The sequence below is a fragment of the Camelina sativa genome, chromosome 16 (genome assembly GCF_030686135.1).
Source record: "Camelina sativa cultivar CO46 ecotype springtype chromosome 16, ASM3068613v1".
Classification (NCBI taxonomy): domain Eukaryota; kingdom Viridiplantae; phylum Streptophyta; class Magnoliopsida; order Brassicales; family Brassicaceae; genus Camelina; species Camelina sativa.
Window position 1 is genome coordinate 17,813,192 of NC_141895.1, and position 23,282 is coordinate 17,836,473.

At 35.1% G+C, this 23,282-nt stretch overlaps 2 protein-coding genes and 1 pseudogene across 3 annotated transcripts; all 3 read right to left on the reverse strand.

The window, feature by feature from the left end:
* Window positions 1-919: 919 nt before the first annotated feature.
* LOC104750550 (receptor protein kinase-like protein ZAR1) lies at window positions 920-4,155 on the reverse strand. The gene is made up of 2 exons (XM_087493468.1): window positions 2,344-4,155; window positions 920-1,722 (listed from the first exon to the last, which is right to left on the reverse strand). The coding sequence occupies exons 1-2, from the start codon at window positions 3,833-3,835 to the stop codon at window positions 1,058-1,060; spliced, it is 2,157 nt and encodes a 718-aa protein (XP_087349594.1). The 5' UTR covers window positions 3,836-4,155; the 3' UTR covers window positions 920-1,057.
* A 1,890-nt stretch (window positions 4,156-6,045) lies between these two features.
* Window positions 6,046-9,592, reverse strand: LOC104750551 (G-type lectin S-receptor-like serine/threonine-protein kinase At1g67520). Of its 2 annotated transcripts, XM_087490442.1 has the most exons (9): window positions 9,455-9,592; window positions 8,263-9,362; window positions 8,027-8,140; window positions 7,881-7,937; window positions 7,559-7,788; window positions 7,272-7,482; window positions 6,960-7,197; window positions 6,721-6,874; window positions 6,046-6,634 (listed from the first exon to the last, which is right to left on the reverse strand). In XM_087490442.1, the coding sequence occupies exons 2-9, from the start codon at window positions 9,080-9,082 to the stop codon at window positions 6,314-6,316; spliced, it is 2,145 nt and encodes a 714-aa protein (XP_087346568.1). In that variant the 5' UTR covers window positions 9,083-9,362; window positions 9,455-9,592; the 3' UTR covers window positions 6,046-6,313. The 2 variants fall into 2 exon arrangements, with proteins under 2 accessions (XP_087346568.1, XP_010470659.1); XM_010472357.3 differs by having other exon boundaries at window positions 8,263-9,527.
* Window positions 9,593-21,865: 12,273 nt separating this feature from the next.
* Window positions 21,866-22,519, reverse strand: LOC104753665 (ubiquitin-conjugating enzyme E2 8 pseudogene; annotated as a pseudogene).
* Between the last annotated feature and the right edge of the window lie 763 nt (window positions 22,520-23,282).

Here is a 23,282-nt window from a genome sequence, read left to right on the forward strand (position 1 = left end):
TTGGAAATAAAGTTTGCTGCAGCACATTAAAAAAAAATGTTGGCTAGAGGGTGAAAGTTTCAGAGTTTTGTGGTTATGTCTCAGAAGAGTCAAAATGTTGAGAAAAATCTATCAAAAACCATCATTAAAACGACACAAAATTTTCCTAGGAAACAACAATTACCCTTTCTTTAGGCCAATGGGTGATTTCAGTTCTAATAAAATACTGCAAATTCAGGTTTGAGCAATATGAAAAGAGACTATCTAATAAGGTGGCCAACATACACAAGAATTTAGAGATGGTCTGTGACGTAATAATATTTAGGAAGAACATATGCGATGGAACAATAAAGAACGGTTCAGAAATGCTTTTACGACAAAGAATACTATATAATTATTCACCGCAAATATTGGTGACCCCATATCTATAGAAGAATACTTTTTTTTTGTTAATAATACAAAGTGTATTTGATGTACGTTTCTTCTGAAAACTATAACAAATAGCTGCTTTTTCTTAAACTAATAATGAAATTATGATAACAAGTAGTTAGCATAGTAATCATGTATAAATCATTCCTTTAACCAAATATTATTCATACGGGTAAAGATTAATAATTTGCATATGTTGTCTTTCGTGGTGCGTATGTGTCATGGCTTCTTTTAAAATATTGGATAGGTTGTATTTCGCATGTGTATAAGAAAGCTAATTATGGATTAGCCTACAATAATTTATCTCTTTAGGATTTTATAGTTTTGATTTCTCTTTCGAGACTGTTAACTCTCTTTTATATGACGATGCCAACTGGTCTGCGTGTCTTCGATCCGTTTGGTTGTAATTGTTTTAGTTTTCTTTCTTAATAAATTGCGGGATACTTCGTTAACCCGTTTTATCTGGCCTTACACACCTTCTGCAGCTTATACGGTAAAAAGTGGATACTGGTTACTCATAACAAATAATTAATTATTCGATTAAAAAACAAATCGGTCCCTAGACTAGGGAGTGACGTAACGGCCTCGTGTAAGAACTATCAAAGAGATACAAAAACGGAAGAAAAAAAAAAGAATAATAATAATTGAATCAGATTTTGTCGATGTTCTCAGAGACGTTCTTCATACGTGGACGGACTTCAGGGTCACCTTCGGTACAAGAGAGAGCTAGATGAAAGACGGACAAGACTTGTTGCTTGGCGTAAACTTCTTGAAGCAACATTGGATCCACCATGTCCGACAACGGAGTCTCCTCTTCAAACCCTTTCCTCACCCACTTCACCAAATCCGGTACCTCGACTACCAGTGTGGACGACGAGGAGCTTGGCGGGGACGAATCAGGAGATTTCCCGGTCAGAAGCTCCATAAGCACAACACCAAACGAGTAAACGTCCCATTTTTGAGTGGGTCTACCTCCAGGGAGTCGGGCCTCAGGTGCTTTATAGCCATTGGATCTATCCGAGGGTTTGATAGAAGTGTAAGGTAGAGCTCCGCCCAAAAAACCGCCAGCCGAGGAGGAGGAAGGTTCATTGGAAGAGGCGGAAGGCGCGGTGATTGTGATGAGACGTGTGAGACCGAAGTCTGAGATGTAAGGAGTAAAGGAAGAATCAAGAAGTATGTTAGAAGGCTTGACGTCGCCGTGTACTAACTTCCTTGGACTACACTCGTGTAGATAAGCTAGCCCACGCGCTGCTCCTTTAGCAATCTTTAGACGCGTTGACCATGTTAGGCTCGGTGATGGTTGACCGTTCCTCCCTATTCACACAGCCAAACAAAAAAGCGATCAATACTAAAGTAAATAATGAGTTACGATAAGAAAAGGACGGGTCAGCTAGAAGATCAGGGAAGTGGGTGGGTATATAAAATCATTACTCGTAGCCCACAAGTAATCCTCTCTCATCATTGTTCGCACACTCCTTTTTTTTTTTTTTTAACTAATTACTTCTACTCTAAGACTCTACCACACTAAATCATACTAACACTTCAATTTGTTATTCGTACATGTAGAATTATCTTACAAGGCATGTCTCTCTTTTACATGTTACTTGTCTAAAACTAAAAAACAAAAACATGCCTAAAAGAGAAAGAAATCTTGCTTCAATAGGATATTGGAATGTGTACACATACACATACACACAGTCACACACACACAAAAAAATGTATATGTAAAGCCTTTATAAATTAGTATAGGGTATCTTTCTTTGCCACTGAATAAAAACAAAATAAGATTAAGACCCCACTAGGCACACAAACTATCTCAGATCTAAAACCTCATCTCACTAATGTCATGTCTAGGGTTGACAAAGTCAAAGTCAACCTAAATTCTTAAAAAGTCAATAAGAACATAAGCAGGGGAAGAAGTAAGGTTTTTTTTACCTCGAAGAGCATCGGCTAAACTACCATTGTTGACGAAGTCACTAATCAAAAGCTTCTCATCAGGAGCCCAATAATAAGCTCGTAGCTTCACCACATTAGGATGCTTCACTTTCCCCATAGCTTGAACCTCAGCCACAAACTCCTTATACCTCTGTTCTCCTCCTTCCCCAAGTCGCCTCACAGCCACAGGAACTCCATTCCCAAGCACTACCTTATACACAATCCCTAACCCACTCTTCCCCAACACATAAGCAGAAGCTCTCAACAACTCATCAAGCTCAAACGAGAACCCTTTATCAATCGCAACAAGCTCTCCATCTCCTTTCCATTCTCCTCCTTTCCCATTCTCCTCCGCTTCAGAGTCGTCTAATTCTTTCGGAAACCCCGCGATACAACAACAAGACTTCCCTTTCTCCGAACCACCACCACCGAGCTTCTCGTTCCCTGTGCAGCTACACCCTCCTTCAGAGTCTTTTTTCTTCCAGTACAAGTAAACTATCACCAGTCCAACTAAAGCCACACTCCCCGCATCAGCCACCGAGATCAACACGATCAGCCCCGTACTCAACCCTCTTCTAGAATCCGACTTATTCACCGGCGTTTTCCTCGTCCCCGGCGAGTTCTGGTCAGAGTCTTTACAAGATTTCTGGAGAGGGAAACCACACAGTTTCGGATTATTTAAAAACGCGGTTGGTCCTTGGTTAGAGAAAGAACCAGACTGAGGAATCTCGCCGGAGAAATCATTGTTCCGGAGATCAAGAGAGACAGTAACCGGCAAATTCCCTAAAGATTTAGGGATTTCGCCGGTTAAATGGTTAAAAGAGAGATTAAGAGTACCGGAGAGAGACTTAAGCTCTCCGAGATCTTTAGGTATCTCGCCGGCGAATTCGTTAGCAGAGAGATCAAGCTGAGCTAAATTCTTCAATTCCGGCCAGATTTCACCAGGAACCTCACCGGAAAATTTGTTAGCGGCGAGGATCAAACGCTGCAGCTGTTTACACTTGTTGAGATCCGGTGAGAGTGTTCCGGAGAGCGAGTTGCTAGACAAATCGAGGTTCTGAAGCTTCGGGAGTTTACAGATCGAAGGAGGGAGAGCGCCGGTGAGGTTGTTACCGTAAAGGAAGAGACTATGAAGCGACGTCGCGTTAAAGAGCTGAGTAGGTATGGAACCGTGAAGCTCGTTGTTATGGAGGTTAAGACGACGGAGGTAAACGAGAGAGCCTAGCTCCGAAGGGATGTATCCACGTAGATTTTTACCGGCGAGTGAGATTCCGACGACGCGAGAGACTGAAGTGTCTGAGATGTTCATACATGAGATTCCGGACCAATGACAAGGATCGGAATCGTTCTCGTTCCAGTCGGAGAAAGAGGAAGAGGAGGAGGATTGATCTACGGCGGATTTGAGTGAGAGTAAGGCGACACCGTCGGGGGAGAGAGAGTGTGACGGAGATGTGTTGAGGAGAAGGTGGAGAAGAAGAGAGAGAAGGATCATTTCTATGGAGTTTTGTGTGTGGAATTAACAGAGAGAGAGAGAGTGAAGGAGGAGGAGGAGTTAAAGACGATGGGGGCGGGGGAGATGGGTTGGGATGTATTTATTTATGTTAGTTATACCTTTTTATCATATTGTAATCAATTTAAGACAATAACATCAATTCATGTCAATTATTTATTACTACTTCCTTAATTTATATTTTTTTGTTATAATGTTTGCCAAAAAACTTCACTTATAGCTTTCTAAGTTTTGATTAGTAAATCTCGTATTGATATAGTGTAAAAAAAACGGTGTTAAAAAAAATATTCTTATTATTTTTTTGTGAATCTACGTTTTACTGTTTTTTTTTTTACATCTACATTTTACGATTTTATTAAACTTATATATCGTTGATTTATTTTACTAAAAAACCTTTGCGGTTTTATGTTACTGATTACATCGAAAATCTTTGTATTAATATATTGAGTATTGTGATTTTGAGACTTTTGTGAAGAAAGGGTAAAAATATGACATGTGGAATTAATTGCCACAAATTAAATTTAAAATAAGTGGTCCTCACAAACATGGATTTAACCTAATCCAAGCGTAGATTAGAAATAAACAGAGGGATTAGGTGTACGGGACACAATTTGCATCAGTACGTAGTAAACTCCTTGGGAACTGACGAACTGTTACTGACTTACTGTCCTGTCTTTCACTTAGCCGCCGATCTGAATTCCATGCCCTTTGGCACGTGCTTCCTGTTGTGGTCTCTCAAAGTCTAATATACATATTTTTTATAGTACTAGTAATCAAAGATTTTTCTTTTCTAAACCCAACCCGATTGTATTAAAAATATTAAAAAAGAACTTTCAGTAAATGACAACGACGAAACTTAGACTGTAATTGGACTGTGTTTGTTAATGCCATCATTAAAACACGCTTAGAAGCAAACTAAAGCATGAAATCTATGATATTATACATCTAATCTAATATGAATTATGAGGGACAACTTTCAACATGAGATTTCAATCATTTTATTAATTACATCATCATGAGTCTACAATTATGTAGTTATATTCACCATTTTGGTATGTGCTTTTTTCCCGACCAATGTACGCAACTGTAAAATATACATCTACATCATACTTGTTTCTGTCATGTGGTAGTTCGATTTTGTAGAGTGGACCAACAAACCACCCGATCACGTACGTACCACCATACATATATTCTATCGGTACGGTGTCTATACGTAACACATATGTAATTGATTCAAGAACATCGAAAAGATACCCAACTTCAGTAGCTCTTTGCTGCTGAAAAGGACACAAATTAACCATGTGTCATTGATTCAAGAACTATGAATTCAGGTCCATTAACTTCTTGGTTGGAAAAAAAAACAATTATGGCTATGATTGGTAGTGTGTATAATACACAGTTGTATTTTAGAAAAAACAATAAAAATAAAGAGACAAATAAATACTCTAGCTCCACCAAATTAACCAATCATGGTGAAAAAAAAACAGAAGATTTTTGCTTCTTCCCAATTCCCTCAAAAAGGAACAAAATCAAATATTTTCGAATACAAATTAGAAATTACTACATGGTGAAAAAAAATCGATAAATTTTCTCTCTCTTTTTTTTTATATTTTCCTCCAAGCTTTATCACAATAATACACAATGTATATGAAAAAGAATAAAGTAGAAAAAATGAGTATATAGATTCCTAGTTATAATGATGATTTGGATTATAAATTACAAGTTTTACACCAAGAATATTAATGATGAGAACAGCATATTGAAAGAAGATGATGTACTCATTGATTCCACCATTTGGATGAGTTTCTCTCAAGAAACCGTAATCCTTTTGCTTTGCACCCAAGTCATGTTCTTTTCGATTATCTTAATCGTTAGGTCTGTCTTGTATAATTATCTCTTTAGAAGAACAGAGGTAGACCCGAGAGCATAATTTTATATGAAACAAATCAATGAATAACAAACTAGTAGTGTATATTATATCTAAATCTGAAGCCAAACAACATCTAGTAGCTAGCTGGTTTTCTACTAAATTTCTTTATATAAAAATTGTATATGCTGCAGGTAGTTGAGTATCACATTAATAGGATTAGATCTAATCACGATGTAATAAATGGCAAAAAAAAAATTATTTCTCAACAAAAGCATATTTTTTTAAATCACTATGTACAGTAGCTTGGATTAGTAGTAGCTAGTTTGTTTATAAGATTGCTTTTCAATTTATATATAGAACCTTAAATATTACAGTATTGTTACTTATTTCATCATGTTATCCTTTGAATAGGGTCTTCTTGTACGAGTTAAGTTTAGAAGAATATGTACAAGTGATCCAATTGTGAGTCTTCTTTAGGAGTCGCATGAGTAGTATCATCATTATAACTAGGAATCTATATACTCCACATATTCGAGTAACAATGAGATTCACATACTATCATCAATTTTCTTATTCCTATTTTTTGTTTTTCACCTTGCTTCCACCAGCGTGATAGTAACTCTATTCACCGATACATTTTCTGGCTCCACTAGCTCAACCTCCATCTCCAGAAAGCTTCTCCGAGGGCCATCATAGAAAGCAGGCTCTTTAGGCAAAGAAAGAGCATTATTGCCTTCACCGTATATCATCGACACAACGTCTAACATACTTGGTCTATCTTCTGCGTTTTCTTGTACACACAAGAGAGCAACTTGAACGCATCTCAACACTTGAGGGTAATCAAGCGCAGAATCTCCCAAAGACAGATCTATCACCTCTCGAACTCGATTCTCTTTAAACAGATCCCATACCTGAAAAACAGAGTTTCAAAAATCTAAAGCAAGGAAAGCAAGATGAGAATGCTAACAAAAGAGAGAAGAAGTACTGTAGCTTTTACATGAACTATGAGATTCAGAGGTCCTTCTGAGTCATGGTGGAAGCTATTGTTCTTCCTCCCACAAATGATTTCGAGCATTAGAACCCCAAAGCTGAACACATCTGATTTTGCCGAGAATAGTCCTTCCCTAAAGTACTCCGGAGACATATAGCCACTACACATAAATATCCAAAACAAGAAAGTCTATTATAATCTTGATACAAGAATCTTCTCCTTGTTTTCGTTTATTCATAACTTACAATGTGCCAGCAACTCTTTTAGTATTGGCTCTGGTTTCTTCGGCTCCAAATATACGAGCCATTCCAAAATCCGATATTTTCGGATTCATATCCTCGTCCAACAAAATGTTGCTGGCTTTGATGTCTCTGTGTATCACTTTCAATCTTGAGTACTTGTGAAGGTACAAAAGCCCTTGAATTATTCCTTCCATGATCCTAAACCGCAACGTCCAATCCAAAACGCTTTTCCTCAAGGGATCTGCACAAATTTGTATACATTTTTTCAGATGAGTTATCTATATATAGATTCTTAACCTTGTAATGAAAGCTCACCAAAAAGAAAGTAGTCAAGGCTCTTGTTGGGCATGTACTCGTAGATCAACATTTTCTCATCCTTCTCGATGCAACATCCTAAAACCTGAACAAGATTTGTGTGTTGAAGTTTCGCAATAAGAACAGCTTCGTTCTTGAACTCCACTAAACCTTGACCAGATGCTAGAGACAGTCTCTTGATTGCCACTTCTTCCCCATTTATTAACTTCCCCTTCAAGAAAGTAGGGGAAACGTAAAAATAATATTGCTTAAGTTAATAGAAAAAATATGAAGAGTATGGACTATACCTTATATACAGGACCAAAACCTCCTTCACCGAGCTTGTTTGCATCGGAGAAGTAATCTGTTGCCAACTCTACACTTTCAAAGCTAAAAATCTGAAGCTCGTTATTATTCTTCCTTTCACTTCTCTTGTGTTGGCGTCTCCTATCAATTCCCAATTCACGTAGTAACATTTCTTGGTCTAGTGTTGAACCAACCCTCAGCGATAAAAGTCTCCTCCGTATGAAACCAATCACTAACATATTTTTTAATAGCCAAAAATCACATACATAATTCTCAACTCAACATGGTTATTTTTAGACATGCTTATAAAAAAGATTTACGTACCTTGTGGAGTGATTTCTCTCCATAAAAAATAGAATATTCCACGAAGTATAACACTTGCTAGATTCAAAAAAAAAAGGGTGAACTTGTTGGTAAGAAAATAATTTGGACAATTAGTGTTTTGAGTAATTCTGATACAGTTTTCCTACCTTTTACTTTAAATTTCTTCAACACAAGATAGATTATAAACCAAATAATAGGTATCATTAGGCACAGTGATGCCAAAACAATATGCCAAGCTTCCACCTTTTTCTTCTCTAAGCCTACCACATATTCAATATTCCAGAAAACTTAAGTGTCGAATAGATTTTATGCAGTTAATTAATTAAGCAACACTAAAAAAAAAAAACAAAAAACAGATTATATAGTTCCACAAGTTATCTACCATTTAGACGGATGAATATAGTTCTAGGTATATAAGAAGACGACCCGTTGTTAGTAGGACGAGTACTCCAAATTTCGCATCCCGTACCATCTAGGTTGGCTGAAGCATATGCAAGACAAGAAGAGTTTTGCACACATATAGCTTTGCAATCAACTAAACTTAACCTTCCACCAGTCTCATTAAGTACAAAACCATTGCTTGAAGAAGAAGATACTGTCACTCTGAAAGAAGTGAACCCATATGGCTCATTCGAGACTACGTAACCTGCGGCCAAACAATTCGGATTCCTAGAACTTTGCCATGTATGTTGCTGCTGATGAATCTGCGCTCTACTCAAAAAGCCTTGTTGGTCTATCATTATGGTGGGAAAAAATGTTCCGGCATCGTTCTGATCACCCCCTAAATACGTAAAATATTGTCCACTCTTGCTTGAAACGAAGGAAAAGAGGAAATCACATTCGTTTAATTCCTCTACAGAAAACCGACCCTTGTACCAGAGCCCACTTGACCAATACATGTTTTCACGCCACAAGATGGTCAATACGTTTGTAATATTAGCATCCATCCCAAAGATAAAAGATCCAGACGCAGGTAAAGTATCACCTAGCCATGATGTAAGTTCCCATCTCTTCCCGGTTTTGACATCGAACCCTAGTTTCATCCCTGGAAGAAGCGTATCAGTTGGATAATCGAAACTTTGCCACAAAACCCTCTTCATCGATCCATCAGGATCCATCTCTTGGAGTTGAAGGTTTCCAGAATCCAAAAGCTTTAAGGTTGTGTTTCTTGTGGTTTCCGTAGAGCTTAGCTCAAGAAGCATGTTTGATGATCCTCTTAAAATCCTCAACCTGCCAAGAGAATCCACTGTGAGGCTTCCAGAGTGGTCCGAGATTGGATTGTTACGGTTAGCAATCCAGACAGGTCTGTCCCGGACATCAGGATCAAAATAAAGATCGTTGAACCAAATCCCAAGATACAAGTTTCTTGAGTTGTTGAAGTTGAAAAACTTGAGTTTGAAGATTTTGAAAGCAGAGACGAGCTCTTGCCCATCTTTCAAGTAATGGCCCTGATGAAGCGTATCTGTTTCACTCCATGATTGCCTTAAAAAGAGATATAAAATAAAAAGAGTGAGAAAGATACCATTTGGCCACATACTTAGAGACAATCTAAAACTTTAGAAGATAGATTATACTTCTCTTATAATTAAGGTGGGTTATAAGACATATCTTTTGTGATCAAAGTCTTAACTCAGAAGTTCAACTCTACACTTGGAGACAAATTTGAAGTCTTGTCCGTTGAAGTTTCCGAGCTACTACAGCTATTACACAACAAATTAGCAACCAAGGAGGAGAAACTAATTAAGTTGTATTATATTTCATAAAGACAAAAAAGTCTTTCATATATATATATATATATACATAGGTCTCAATCATTTTCTTGGTAGGAAAAAAGAAGAAGCCAAAAGCTACTTGTCTTGATTGACCAGAAAAATACTGCCAGGCCACAACATAATGACCCTGTTTTACTATATATGGAGACAATCTTATTAGTTTCAATGGTTAGAAAGACTAAAAAAAACTGTATATTTTTCACCGGAAATTAACTCATCAGATAGCAACCATTAGTAAGGTCATTAGGGATTTTAGTTACTTTCACCGTTGCCCCGATCCTCTAAATGATCAAAAATAAATAACTTAGGTTACTATGCATAATTAAACTTATTTTGGTCCGATATTAGATGTATTGTGATGTTGATGCATGTAGTTGATCGACACGACATACATGTTTGATTTGGGTTTCTCTTTTTGTCAAATTTCTTTTTGCGTGATCATCTTGTTGTATACTTGAAAGATTCAACTTGGTATAAACAATCAACAGTTGTATTTACAATTTTTCTTGATTAATTTTACTAGATTTTGAAGGTTTTCGTGTTTTCATGTTACAAAGATCATCAAATTTCGTTCCTCATTTTCAGGATCTTTAAAAAATCTCTTAAGTTCTTTAAAGTTTTTGTACATTATTTTTTGAATTCAAATCATAAAATCAATTCTTGCATTGATACTTGAACAATTGAACCTCAACAAACCAAGACGAACTATGGTTTGCGCATATATAATTAGTTTGGTTAAGCTTTTCTTCGCCCCAAACAGTTGAGTTTGGTGTTAACCTAAAATATTTTTATTTTATTTGTCACCAAATAATTAAGTTGATTATTGTTGCTAATTTGGTATTAATTATTATTGTTGTACACATGAATCACAACAACTAACGTCCCCTTAGCGGTTTATATAGTTTATTACTTTATTTATTACAGGTTTTGACTTTCCTCCTATTTTTAGAAAATATTTTTGTGGTGAACCTCTCTTATTTACCTACTATTAGTCAACCAATCAAAATACAATAATATGTCATGTTATATCATATTTAAAAAATAAATCAAAACTAAAATAAATAAAAAGACAAAACAAATTAAGAAAACAAATTCTGGAAATATTTTAAACCTAATCACACCTCGCGTCAACCGATACACACCTTGCAACAACCGATGCAATCCTCCAAATCTTTAGTTGTGTCGACTGATGCACTCTTTACATCGAACGATGCAGCCCCTCGATTGCTCGCCAATCCTCGCGACTGCGTCGACCGATGCATTTATCCTAGCGTTGATTCCCGACGCCGTCATTGACCCGGAATCGTCTTCCAACACCGTAGTTCGTCCAAGAACATCACAAAGACCAAATCAAAACAAACGAACCACGAAAAACACAATAAACAAGGGATCAATCCACCAAATCACAGAGAAACACAGAAAACTCAGAGATCTCATCCTCAGATAAGCCATGGTCATGAACTTACCTTGAGAATGACGGATCTGATTCTGCAAGCACGAAAACACACCACATCAAGCTCCAACACGTTCTCCAAACTCGGATCTCCACTCCCACAGAAGAATCCCTCAAGAACAGCACCAAAATCTACCAAAAACTCAATGGAAAACCTTCTATCCTTTTCTATATCTTAAGAACGACCACTACAAGAAAACATGATTTTTCCGACTACATTTGACGACTATATATGTAGTCACCAAATTTTGCGACTAATTAGCGACTATTATTTGACTCTTTTACAACAACAAAAATTAAGTCGTACAATAGTCGTCTTTTTGCGACCAAATACAGCCGTCACATATTAGTCACAAAATTAGCAACTACTTTTTGACTATATTACATACATGAAACTTTAGTCACAAAATAGTCGCTAATTTGGCGACTTATATGCACCTAAATATGCAATTCGCAAATTAATCAGATATAAGTCACTATTTGGTACCATAAAACTAAGATTTAATACAGGAAACATTAGTCGCAAAGAAATCGAATTCAGTCACTATTTAGTACCATAATACTAAGATTTAATACTTATAAAAAAAAACTCATATTTCAAAAAACATTTACCCCAAAACTTAAATCTTAACCCTATACACAAAAATTTAACCACACTTTAAAACCTAAATCATAAACTCTAAATCTTGAACTTAAATTCTTAATCCTAGAAATTAATTCATAAAACATAAAACCAAACTACTTATAAGAAAATCTAATTTTTCAAAACTTAACCCTAATTCCCTATATGCAAAACTTTTAATCAAACTCCAAAACAAACAATTTAATTTAAATCTCTAAACCAACAATTTAAGGGGGAATAAAAAATGCACATTTTTCTATTCCACTTTTTAAAAATGCCATTGGGAAGCGTTCATTTTTAAAGGTACCTTTTTTTGGTTGAAAAAGACAATTTTGCCCATAATGAAGTAAGAGAAGTAAACCTAATTTTCTTCTCTTCGTCGTCCTTCTCTCCTTCTTCCAAACGACGATTCTCGATTCTCGATCTATTCGCCGTTATTCATCGGCGATTTTCGATCCTTCTTCGCGGCGATCTATGCTTCTTCCAACGTCATCATCGTTTCATTTCAGGTTCGTTTCATTTAAGATTTTGTTTTTCTTTGGAATATTCATCAATCTGAAAAATGATTTTCGATCAAAATTTCTTTGATATCGATTTGGAATATGTAAACTCTTTTAAATTTGGATTTATGTTCTCGTAAAACAGTTTTTAAAAGCCCCTTGTGAAACCATTTTCAAAATCTTGATTCAGATCTGACGCATTCAGATCGATAAATGTGTTTGATATGGATTTGAAATTAGTAAAGTCTTGTAAATTTGGATTTTTGTTATCTCTTGTAAAACACCTTTTAAAAGCCCCTGTTAAACCAGTTGATATCAATTTTCAGATCGGTCGTAGTTGAATTATGTCAATAAAGTGTGTTGATAAGATGACTTCAGATCGATAAAGTGTGTTGTTGATTTTTAAAAACCCTTTTAAATCTCTTGTAAATCCGTCGAAAACTCTAATTAAGTGTGTCTCTTTAACAGATGGCATCCAATGATTTTGAAGTCCTTGCACTACCAGAAAGCATATATGATATGGGTTTTGAACCAATTGGTGGAGCAACCATATGTCAACATTCGGACTTAAGCCTAGTTGACAAAGTTCAAAATGCATTAGGAAAAGAATCTTTCACGAAGCTTCAAGCTTCCTTCCTTGGGCCTATCATCAATCTTTCGGCTAGAGACATCAAATTTTATTGGAAATTATTCCACTACTTGATGCTGAGAAGGCTGAAGACAAGAGGGAAAAACTTATGGTTTACAGTCGACATGCAACCTCTACGGTTCTCCATGAGAGAGTTCTTCCTTACAACAGGTAATTATAAAGTGTTTGCAATGGTTTTTAAATGGTTTTAAAAGGCTTTCAATGGTTTTTAAAAAGGTTTTAAAACTGTTGTAAAAAGTTTTAAAAGAGTTTTCAAAACATTATAAAACTCTTTAAAACTCTTTTAAAAGGGTTAAAATCCCGTTTAAAACTTTTAATACCCTTTTAAACCCTTTCAAATGGTTTTAAAAGGTTTTAAAAGGGTTTTAAAAGGTTTTAAAAGAGTTTCAAAAGGTTTTAAAATTTTTTAAAACTATTGTAAAAGGGTTTTATCCCGTTTTAGAAGTTTAAAAACCCTTTTAAAAACCTTTTTAAACGTTTTAAAAGGGTTTTATAAGGTTTTTAAACGAGTTTTAAAAGAATTTTTTAATCGATAACCTCGTATATTAGGAAAGTTTGAACAAACGAACATCATTGTTTTATTTAACATAGGGATTCAATGCGAACCTATTCATAGAGAACCAAGGAATAATGGAAAAGATCCAATTAGTGAACCATATTCTTGGGCGGTGAGAGGAGACTACACTTTATCTCAACTTCAATATCGACTATTTAAAGAACCAGAAGAGGGTGAAGAACCTTTGAATGTCAAAGAAAAGGAATCCCTCACTGCAGTGGTGTTAACAGAAGGTATTTTGATGACACCAAGTTCTTTAGAGAAGATACCACTGTCTCGGCTTCAGCATGCTTCAAATTTTGATATGTATATAGCCCAACCATGGGGCAAGGAAGCATATAACATCCTTGCTGCATGCATTAAGAAATTGGATAAAACTTCTTGGTTTAAAGGTCAGTATAGTATCAAGGGATTTCCCTTGGCATTAGCAATATGGGCCTTGAGTGCTGTTCCAGTTTTTTGGTGATTCATTTGGGAGAAGATGTAATTTTTCCAAAACATTGTATCCACTGATTCTCAACTGGCACTCAACTCGATATGTAAGGTTTGATGAAATCGCTGATGCTATTAAGACAGCAACTTGTGTAAGTTTTGAATTCTATTAAAAGTGTAGTTTTGATTATTCATTGGTTATCTTATTTGATGAGTTTTGTTTTGATGGATTTTGATTATTTTTGTAGGTCGAAGTCAAAACTATAATTGGAGATCCACAAGAATATAAGCATTTGGTTGATGAAGATGACAATGATTTTGAAGAAGTTATTGGCTTGGTTATGAAAGGGTATAGATTAAAGAAAGAAGAATGGTCTTCTAGATTAGTTGTTATTTACTATGCCATGAGAGAGTTGGGTGACAAAATGGGAGAAAAATTGCCAGTCTCTGAGAAACATGAGAAAATAGAGAAAAATTTGTTTGATTCTGAAAAATTTGACATAATCCTCTCTATGTTAGAAGACTTCAATAAACGACTAGAAGCCATTGAAGAAGCTGTCAAAATCACATCAGAGAAAGATAAGAATGAAGCAGTAAGATTCCAAGATCACACCTTTTCCCATACATTGGACACTAAACTCTTTAAACTGAGCTCCTTTTTTTTCTTTTCCCTTTGCAGTCTCACGAAGATGAAGATGGACAGAATAGAAATGAAGAGGTTATAAATGATGAAGAGGTCAGTATCTATTTTGTAAACGACTTTATAAAAGGTTTAATGGGTTTTCAAAGGGTTTTCAAAGGTTTTACAATGTGTTTTAAAAAGGTATTAAATGGTTTTACAAGGTGTTTAAAAAGTTTTACAATGTTTTAAAAAACTGGTGTCAAAGGTGACCTAAACCTTTTAAAACCCTTTTAAAACAGATTGTAAAACCTTTTAAATGATGTTCTTATATGTTCTTTTCTTTTGTTGCAGGCTGGCAAACAAAATGTTGATGGAGATATTGCTAGTGAAGATTTCGTAGAAAGCCCGTCTGAAGATTCTGTCCGTCCGTCAAACACACAAGATGGGAGCCACGCTGGAGATGATGAAAACACCCAAAAAACTGGTGGTGATGATGGTAATTACTTTGAAGAAACACCAAAGGTACATTGATTTAGTATTTTTATAAGTTTCCAAATACCCTTTTAGAAGCCTGTTGTAAACCACAATTGTTATCATCTTTGAAGGATAAATCTCCTTCTCCACGCCCTTCTACACCAAAATTTGATCTTTTTCTCAAGAAGATCACGATAGTGGAAAAGATAAAAGCATGGATAAAGAGAAGGGAGCAAGTAGTAAGAAGACAATTTTGAGAGAGAGAAAACAGGTAAATTATTAATTTTTTATATAGTTGTTATGAGTATTTTAAAAGATTTCATCAAGTATCTCATTAGGTTTAAATCGTGTAAACATTGTTTTCTTAAAAAACTTTTTGAACTGCAGAGAAAGTGTAAGCAAAACAATGAAGGTGATGATGATGTTATGAACAGAAAAGAGATTAGTATCTAGTTGTATAATGTTTCACATTTTATTAATGTTTACAAACAATTGTGATTTTCTTGTGGCACTACAGAGGAAGAAGCGTAAACCAAGTGACAATCCAGATGCTGATGTTCAAGGTAGAGAAGGGGTATGTATATAACTTAATAATTTCTATGAGTTATTTAAATTGTTTTCCAAGTGTATCGATATAAAGTGCGATATTTTTTTGTTTTGTACAGCCACAGAAAAAGAAGAGTAAATCTGATGATGTTGGTGGTGTGCAAAGAAAAAGTGAACGAAATACAGTTCCTTCTATTCACACTCAGCCGCCTTACACGACTGAGAAAAAGAAGCACCCAATACTTTATCCTTTTTCCAAAGTTGATAAGACCCGGTTAGAAATATTTACTGAATGGAAGAATTCAAGGAAAACAAAGTAAGTTTTAGTTTCTAGCAACAAAAGTAAAAGTTCAATTAGTCTTTTATAGACGTTTAAAACATGTATTCATGGTTTTGTAAGTATTCATGGTTATTCTGTTTATTTTTGGATGTAGGCAACTAACAATTCTTGGTAACAAAGTTGATGCTAGGTGGTTCACAACACTAGAGACGCCAGGGAAGTCGTTAACAACAATGGTATGATTACAAATCATAAGGTTTTACAATGTGTTGTTAACGTTTCATGGAGTTTTAAAGGTTTTACAAGAATTTTAAAAGGGTTTTTAAAAGTTTTTACAAGACATTTTAAAGTGTTTTAAAAAGGAATTAAAATATATGTTTAAACTGGTTTACAAGATGATGTGTGACCGGGTCTGAACTTATTTATATGAATTATTTGACAACAAGAATTGTTTTAATTTGTAAACTCTTTTAAATTTCAAATTTTGTTCTAACCCGGGTTTTGTTGTTGTTTAGCATGTTGATACAGTTGTGAAGTTATTAAGCAATAGAGAAGAAAGTCATCCAGAGTTCTATAAAAGCAAAGCATTGACGTTGGCGGGAGCATCTTTTTTAAAAGAGATTGATGAAAATTACTCTATATTCATTGACAACAAAGATGAATATGAGTTCCCTGAAGAAGGATTCAGTCAACTCTTCAAGGAAGCACCTACAAACAAAATATTGGCACCAATGATAGTTAAGGAAAAGCTTTGGATGCCATTGATGATCAATTTGGAGAAGAGGTTGTTGACTATCTATGATTTAGGCAAGTGTTTCTATAGTAACAAAATTAAAGACAAACAGGTGGGTGCATATGCTGTTGCAATGCCGTACATTGCTCAGAAGAAATTTGGAATGAAAAATGATAAAGAGAAATCTCCATTCAGAATCAATATCATGAATTGCATACCTCAGGTAAATATTGTTGAGCTTGTTTTCTAGTTTTGTGATATGTTCTCTGTAAATACTTCAGGACACTTCACTTTGTTTTTTTTTTATAGGTTGCTAAGATTGAAGATAGTGATGTCTTCATGCTAAAGACAATCGAGTGTTTGGCTATGAGCATTATAACATATGACAATCTTACAAATGATTTAATTGGTGATTTACGACAGAAAATGGCGGTTGACATCTTTACAGGCCAGTGTAGGTTTTTACATGGTTATTTAAATGGGTTAACAAGTTGGTATTGCAATGTATATTAAAAGGTTCTAACATTAATTATATTATCTTTGCCGAAATAGCAAAAAAACTAGGATAATGGAAGTTTGCATCTTGTTGGTATATAAACGTGATCGCAGAAATGAAGCTTTAGTATTGCATCAAGAACAATAATGAATGGCAAGATATTTCAATGTTTAGTTTACAAGTAGAATTAACATTTGTTGTATCCGCGCAGACTCATGGCGTAACTTTGCATTTTGTGTTTTTATTGTGACACTATTCTAGAAAAAACGTTGTTTATCATTTTCGAATCCTTTTAAAACTCTTGTAAATCCTATAAAATTAATTGAAATACCCAAAACAAAACCCTTTTAAAAATCTTGTAAATCCTATAAAATTCATTGAAATACCCAAAACAAAATCCTTTTAAACCTTTTAAAATCCGTTTTAAAACGATTGTAAAACCTTTTAAATGGTCTTAATACTATAAAACGTAATTTATACTATATAACCCTTTTAATATTTTTAAAGGTTTTACAATGTTTTTTTATAATAAGGGTGAAAGCCCTAGGCATAAGCCCAATTGTAAAAAATACCCCCTGGTATCAATTATCCCAAAAAATCACATGTTCCTCTTTCAAAATGTACAGTTTTTGGTGATACATTTGGCCATTTGGGAGAAGGGTTTTAAAAGGTTTGTAAAGTTTAGGTTTGGGTTGAAAATCGCGAAATTCACTCAAATATGTATTTGCTTAAATTGGGTTCTCGATTTCGTCGGATTGAAGACACGAAGTCGTCGGATTGAAACTAGGAGTCGACTGATTGGGTACTCGAGGACTTCTAATTGCCATTTTCTTCGTCGAATTACAGACTCTTCTTCTCCTTCTTTCTTCCTCTAATTCCTCTATTCAAATTCGTCGTCTCTTCTTCTCCCAACCGTAAGTTTGGTTTGGAACTTAAATTTGACTTCAATTTCTATTTCAAATTGAATTTTTATGATGTTTTGGTGAACTCGGAATACGAAGGTTGGAAATTTATCAATGTCTTTAAAAAGTTTTATATTGGTTTTAAAATAGGATTTATAAGGGATCTTGGGTGCATGGCATGAATATGTTCTTCTCTGTAAACAATGTTGACAGGTTTTGCTATATGAGTATTTTTGAAGATTCTGCGAAGAAACTGTGCTTCCCAAAAAGATTAATCACGCCAGGCACATAGGGAGATACAATAAAGAGAGTAACTAAATATTCTTCTGAGGAAGCTGTTTTGGCGACTGTAGAGAAAGCATTAAAAGAAGAAGAGTTCAAGAAGTTAGGCCATCTTTATAGGGAGAACATGAGGGGTGTTCTTAGCCCAAAAAAAATAGAAAAATAATAAATAGTGGCTTAGAACACTTTTTTAGTCCTTGATGTAGAACTGATCTTGGCTCAGTTCTAAGCTGACGTGGCAAGCTGTGAATGGATACAATTTTTTGCAAACAATTTTTCACAAATTAAAAGAGGATCTGATTGAGAATATATAGAATAAATTTAGACATTAAACTATATATTAATTAATTAAAATGTTTGTGTGCTTTAATTAAGTAATATGTTTTTTTTATCTTTAATGTTTTTTTTGTTACATAAAAATTTGGTATTGTATTTTAAATTTTAGTAAAGGTTTTATAAGTTTGCAATTTAAATGTTATTTTTAAAGTTTTTATAAATGTAATATGTTTAAGATTATTATATTAAATCTTATGATCTTAAACATGTTCTCCCAATAACAAACTTCTTAACAAAAGACCTAAACTAATGATCTTACATTATTTTCATAATATTTTTACTCTAAGAACACCGAAAATTGTTCCCCCAATAAAGATGCCCTTAGAGGAGTCTTTCTTGGGTCCAATTATAGAATTTGTTAATCGGAAAGAAATCAACTTCTCGAGTCAGCTGGTCCACCACTTACTATAGAGGAGGATTAAGTCTGTGAAAAACGAGCTCTGGTTTGCATTTGATGATCAACCTATGCGATTTTCGCTAAGGGAATTCGTCATTACAACAGGCCTTCCGGTAGGTACCGTTCCATCAGGTACTGTTAAATCGAAAAAAGATTTGTGGATGAATGATAAAATGTCCTGCAAACGTCTTCTTCATACTTTGGAATTTAAAGGAAAAGACATGAACCCTGAGGAAAGAATTCGATTAGGTGCTTTGTTACTAGTGGAGGGGATATTGATAGCACAAAATCCAGTAGTTAATATTCCCTTAAAGCATTTGCTGAGAGCCAGTAGTTTTGAGAATTACTGCAAATATCCTTGGGGTGAAATTGCTTATGAATCATTAGTGACAGGCGTGAAAAAAAATGATTGTGGGAACGTTGTCAAAGATACAGTATGGAATGGCTGGCTTTCCATATGCAATCCAAATCTGGTTGTTATCTTCAGTTCGCCAGCTAGGGGAACATTTTGGTGTTAGGGAAAGCATTTCAAGCCAAAATCAACATCTTCAACTGATCTTGCAATGGCAAAAGACATCTTCCCCAAAATTCAATGAAATAAAATTTGTTCTTCAGTCTTGCATGGTACTAATACTTCTCTAGAACTATTTTATTTCCAATAGTTTTAAAAAACATTGTAAACCCTTTTAAAAAAGTGTTATTAACGTAATTTTGATTTACAATGTGTTTAAACTGGTTTACAAGACTTTACAACGGATATACAAGAGGTTTCCAGAGTTATAAAAGAGTTTTAGAAGGTTTTACAATATCTATATAAGACTTTTGAGATATAATATGAATCAATTTATCTTTGCAGTTTGAAGTGAAAACAATTGTTGGTGATCCCGATGAATATAGCCATTTGGTTATGCCACTGAATAATGAAGACAAGGATTTTGATAAAGTTGTTAAACTTGTAATCCAAGGCTATAGGATAACTAAGGAGGAATGGATTCAAGGATTTATTCAAATTGAAAAAGGAGAACAAAATCAAAACAAGCGTGTGAGACAAGCTGCAGGGCCATCCTTGAATCAAACTAACAAAAAAAAAAAGAATATCTTCTAGTGGGAAAATTGACATGATTTTAAAAACATGTCAAGTTATTCACAAAAGAATAGTGAGACTGGAGAATCATGTGGGGATCACTACTGCTGCTGCAACACCACAGTGGGAATCAAGGGCATTTGAAGAAGAGGAAGTACCAACCTCTGCCACTGCTTTTCAAGAAGAGGAAGTACCAGCCTCTGCAACTGCTTTTCAAGAAGAGGAAGTACGAGCCTCTGCCACCGATTTTGAAGAAGAGGAAGTACGAGCCTCTGCCACCGATTTTGAAGAAGAGGAAGTACCAGCCTCTGCAACTGCTTTTCAAGAAGAGGAAATACCAGTCTCTGCCACTGCTTTTCAAAAAAAGGAAGTACCAGCCTCTGCCACTGCTTTTCAAGAAGAGGAAGTACGAACCTCTGCCACCGATTTTGAAGAAGAGGAAGTACGAGCCTCTGCCACCGATTTTGAAGAAGAGGAAGTACCAGCCTCTGCAACTGCTTTTCAAGAAGAGGAAATACCAGTCTCTGCCACTGCTTTTCAAGAAGAGGAAGTACCAGCCTCTGCCACTGCTTTTCAAGAAGAGGAAGTACGAACCTCTGCCACCGATTTTGAAGAAGAGGAAGTACCCACTATTCCAAGTGAATTTGTAAGTGAAAAAAAGAATTCCTTTATAAAATCATTTTAAAAGTGTTTTAAAGAGTTTTTAACAAAATTATATAAAATCGAAGTGTTAACAATGGTTTTAAAATAGTTTTCAATGGTTTTAAATGGTTTGAAAAAAAACTAAATTCCTTTTAAAATCGTTTCAAAAGTGTTTAAACTATTTTTAAGATTATCAACATGAGAAACAAACTGACTTGAGAGGGGACCTAAGTGTTATTCCTGAAGAAAATACCCAGGATACTAATGAAAATGATCCACAAGAGGAGGATATGAATAATGATAAGGTATGTGTTACTTGAATATGATCGACTAATTTTAAAAACCTTGTAAAAACATATTTGAAAATAATTTACATATGGTTAATGAAAAAATAATTATTTATGCAGGGTGAGAAGCAAAACAGTGCTGATGATGTAGACTCAAGCTAAGAAGAAGCGTACATTATTTTATCGGATGACAAGGAGTGTATGAATATTTCAGATACTGATGAAGACCCAAGCCAAGAAGAAGCTCCCACTCAACAAGAAGACCAAAGCCAAGAAGAAGCTCCAACTCAACAAGAAGACCCAAGCCACCAACATGATCACACCAGCCATGAAACGTGGAGTCGTAAGTTGTTGAATTATTTATTATAGATGATTTGCCCTTTTGAAAATGACATATAATATTTTGTTTCTTATGTTTGTATTAGTGCAAACACCTTCTACGCAGGAGAACAATATAAGTGACGAAGAAATGAAACAAATTGAGGAAGTTCTAACTTCTTGGACTAAGCGCGGGGGCATCAAAATTATGCTTTCGACAATGGATGAAGTAAGTTTGAAAAAATTATATACTTGTTATCATAGGTGCTAAATACTAACAAAATTTGGATGTTCTACATTGTAGTATCTTTGGCAAGGGAATAAGTGGGAATCAGTCTCTGTCATGGATTTGAAAACTAAAGAAGATGTAAGTAAAGTAGCAAGGAAGGCAATGTTAATTCTTCATCCTGACAAAATTCCTAAAGATGTTACTCCACAAATGAGATACCTTGGTACCCGAATGTTTTCAATATTAAAGGTTAGTGAATCTCGACTTTTGTTAGATTTTATGCACATTTTACTGTTGTTTAATGTTAACTTAAAATAGATTTGAACTATTCAAGTTCATATTTCAGTTTATTTAGCAAAAAAAAATTCATATTTCAGTTTCCTCTCCCAGCGTATTGGTTTGTCATCTCTCTAGCCATTGCTTCAAACCTTGTCCTATCAGATTTGTAGAGGTTGGCAAGTTTTTCATTGATCTGGTCCTCATCATCGACCTCTGGTTCAATCAACTTCTCCACTAATCTCTTGAAAAGCAAATTAATCGACATGGGATGCCAATAAGAGGACTTCAACACTCTTAGGTATATGGCTCCATGATCTGATATGTTTGGGTGGCAAATTTTTGTGACGAAAACAACCTACATAATCAAGAAATTATATTTAAAAAACTATTGAGTTGCTGCAAAAAGAGGAGTCCTAATACACATGCTTGCTAAATAAAAGGGAGTATAATCAAAACAGATACCTTTGGGAGATTATTTGGGTAATCAGGCGGAAAATGAAGACTCATTTTAAACACTCCCCCTTCATATGGGGTGTTCACCGGTCCAATTAAAGTAGCCTCCCAATGGAAAATGTTGTCATCAACAGTTACTAACAAAAAGGCAAACACACTCAATCTCTTTTATCCTTAACAGTAAAACAAAACAAATCTGAAGATGTATGTGTTTACCTGCTGTGACGTTTGTCGAATGATCCTTGTTCAGATATTTAAACCCAAACCTTAGATGGCTTGAAGAAAGATGCGACATTTCTGACGGATTGAAGGAAGAAGGTAATAGGATTTGTCGACTCTGAGAGATGTTTTTTACGATTTCGTGAGACAAAGGTTTGATGTGTAAGACAAGAGCAAAGAGTATTTATAATACACGAAGCGTCGCTTTGGTTTACAGAAAGTACCCCTTCGGCTTCATAAATACATAATTTTTACCCCTTCAATGCGTAATTATAACCGAACCAAAGCGACGCTTCGCGTATTACGCCTTCAATCAGTTACGGATTTACAAGCCTCTGGTAGCTCTCTTTCGAAATCTTACCCCTTCAAATCTTACCCCTTCGCTGTTTCGAAAGCGACTCTGCGCGTATTACCCCTTCAGTCGTCTTCCACAAAAGAAACTTAAGCTATTCCTAGTTATCTTCCTTTTTTTAGGGGTTTCCCCCCCATTTCTTCGTCTCTATCTCTTCCAATCATCTAAAATCGTTGGAGGGTTTATATGATTTACATGAGTATATATGGTGTGTGATTACGAAGCAGTGAAGGAGACTAAAGATGGTGAAATCAGAGGACATTTAGGGTTTTTGCGAGAGATATAAGAGAGAGAGAAAGAGATGAAGAGAAGTAAGAGGAAGGGGAAGGGGAAGGGGAAGAGAGAGAGAGAGAGAGAGAGAGAGAGAGAGAGAGAGAGAGAGAGAGAGAGTGGTTTATATGATTTACAAGAGTATATATGGTCTTTAACAGGTTTTAAAAGGTTTTACAAGTTGTTTATAAATGATTTAAAAACAGTACGACTTGCT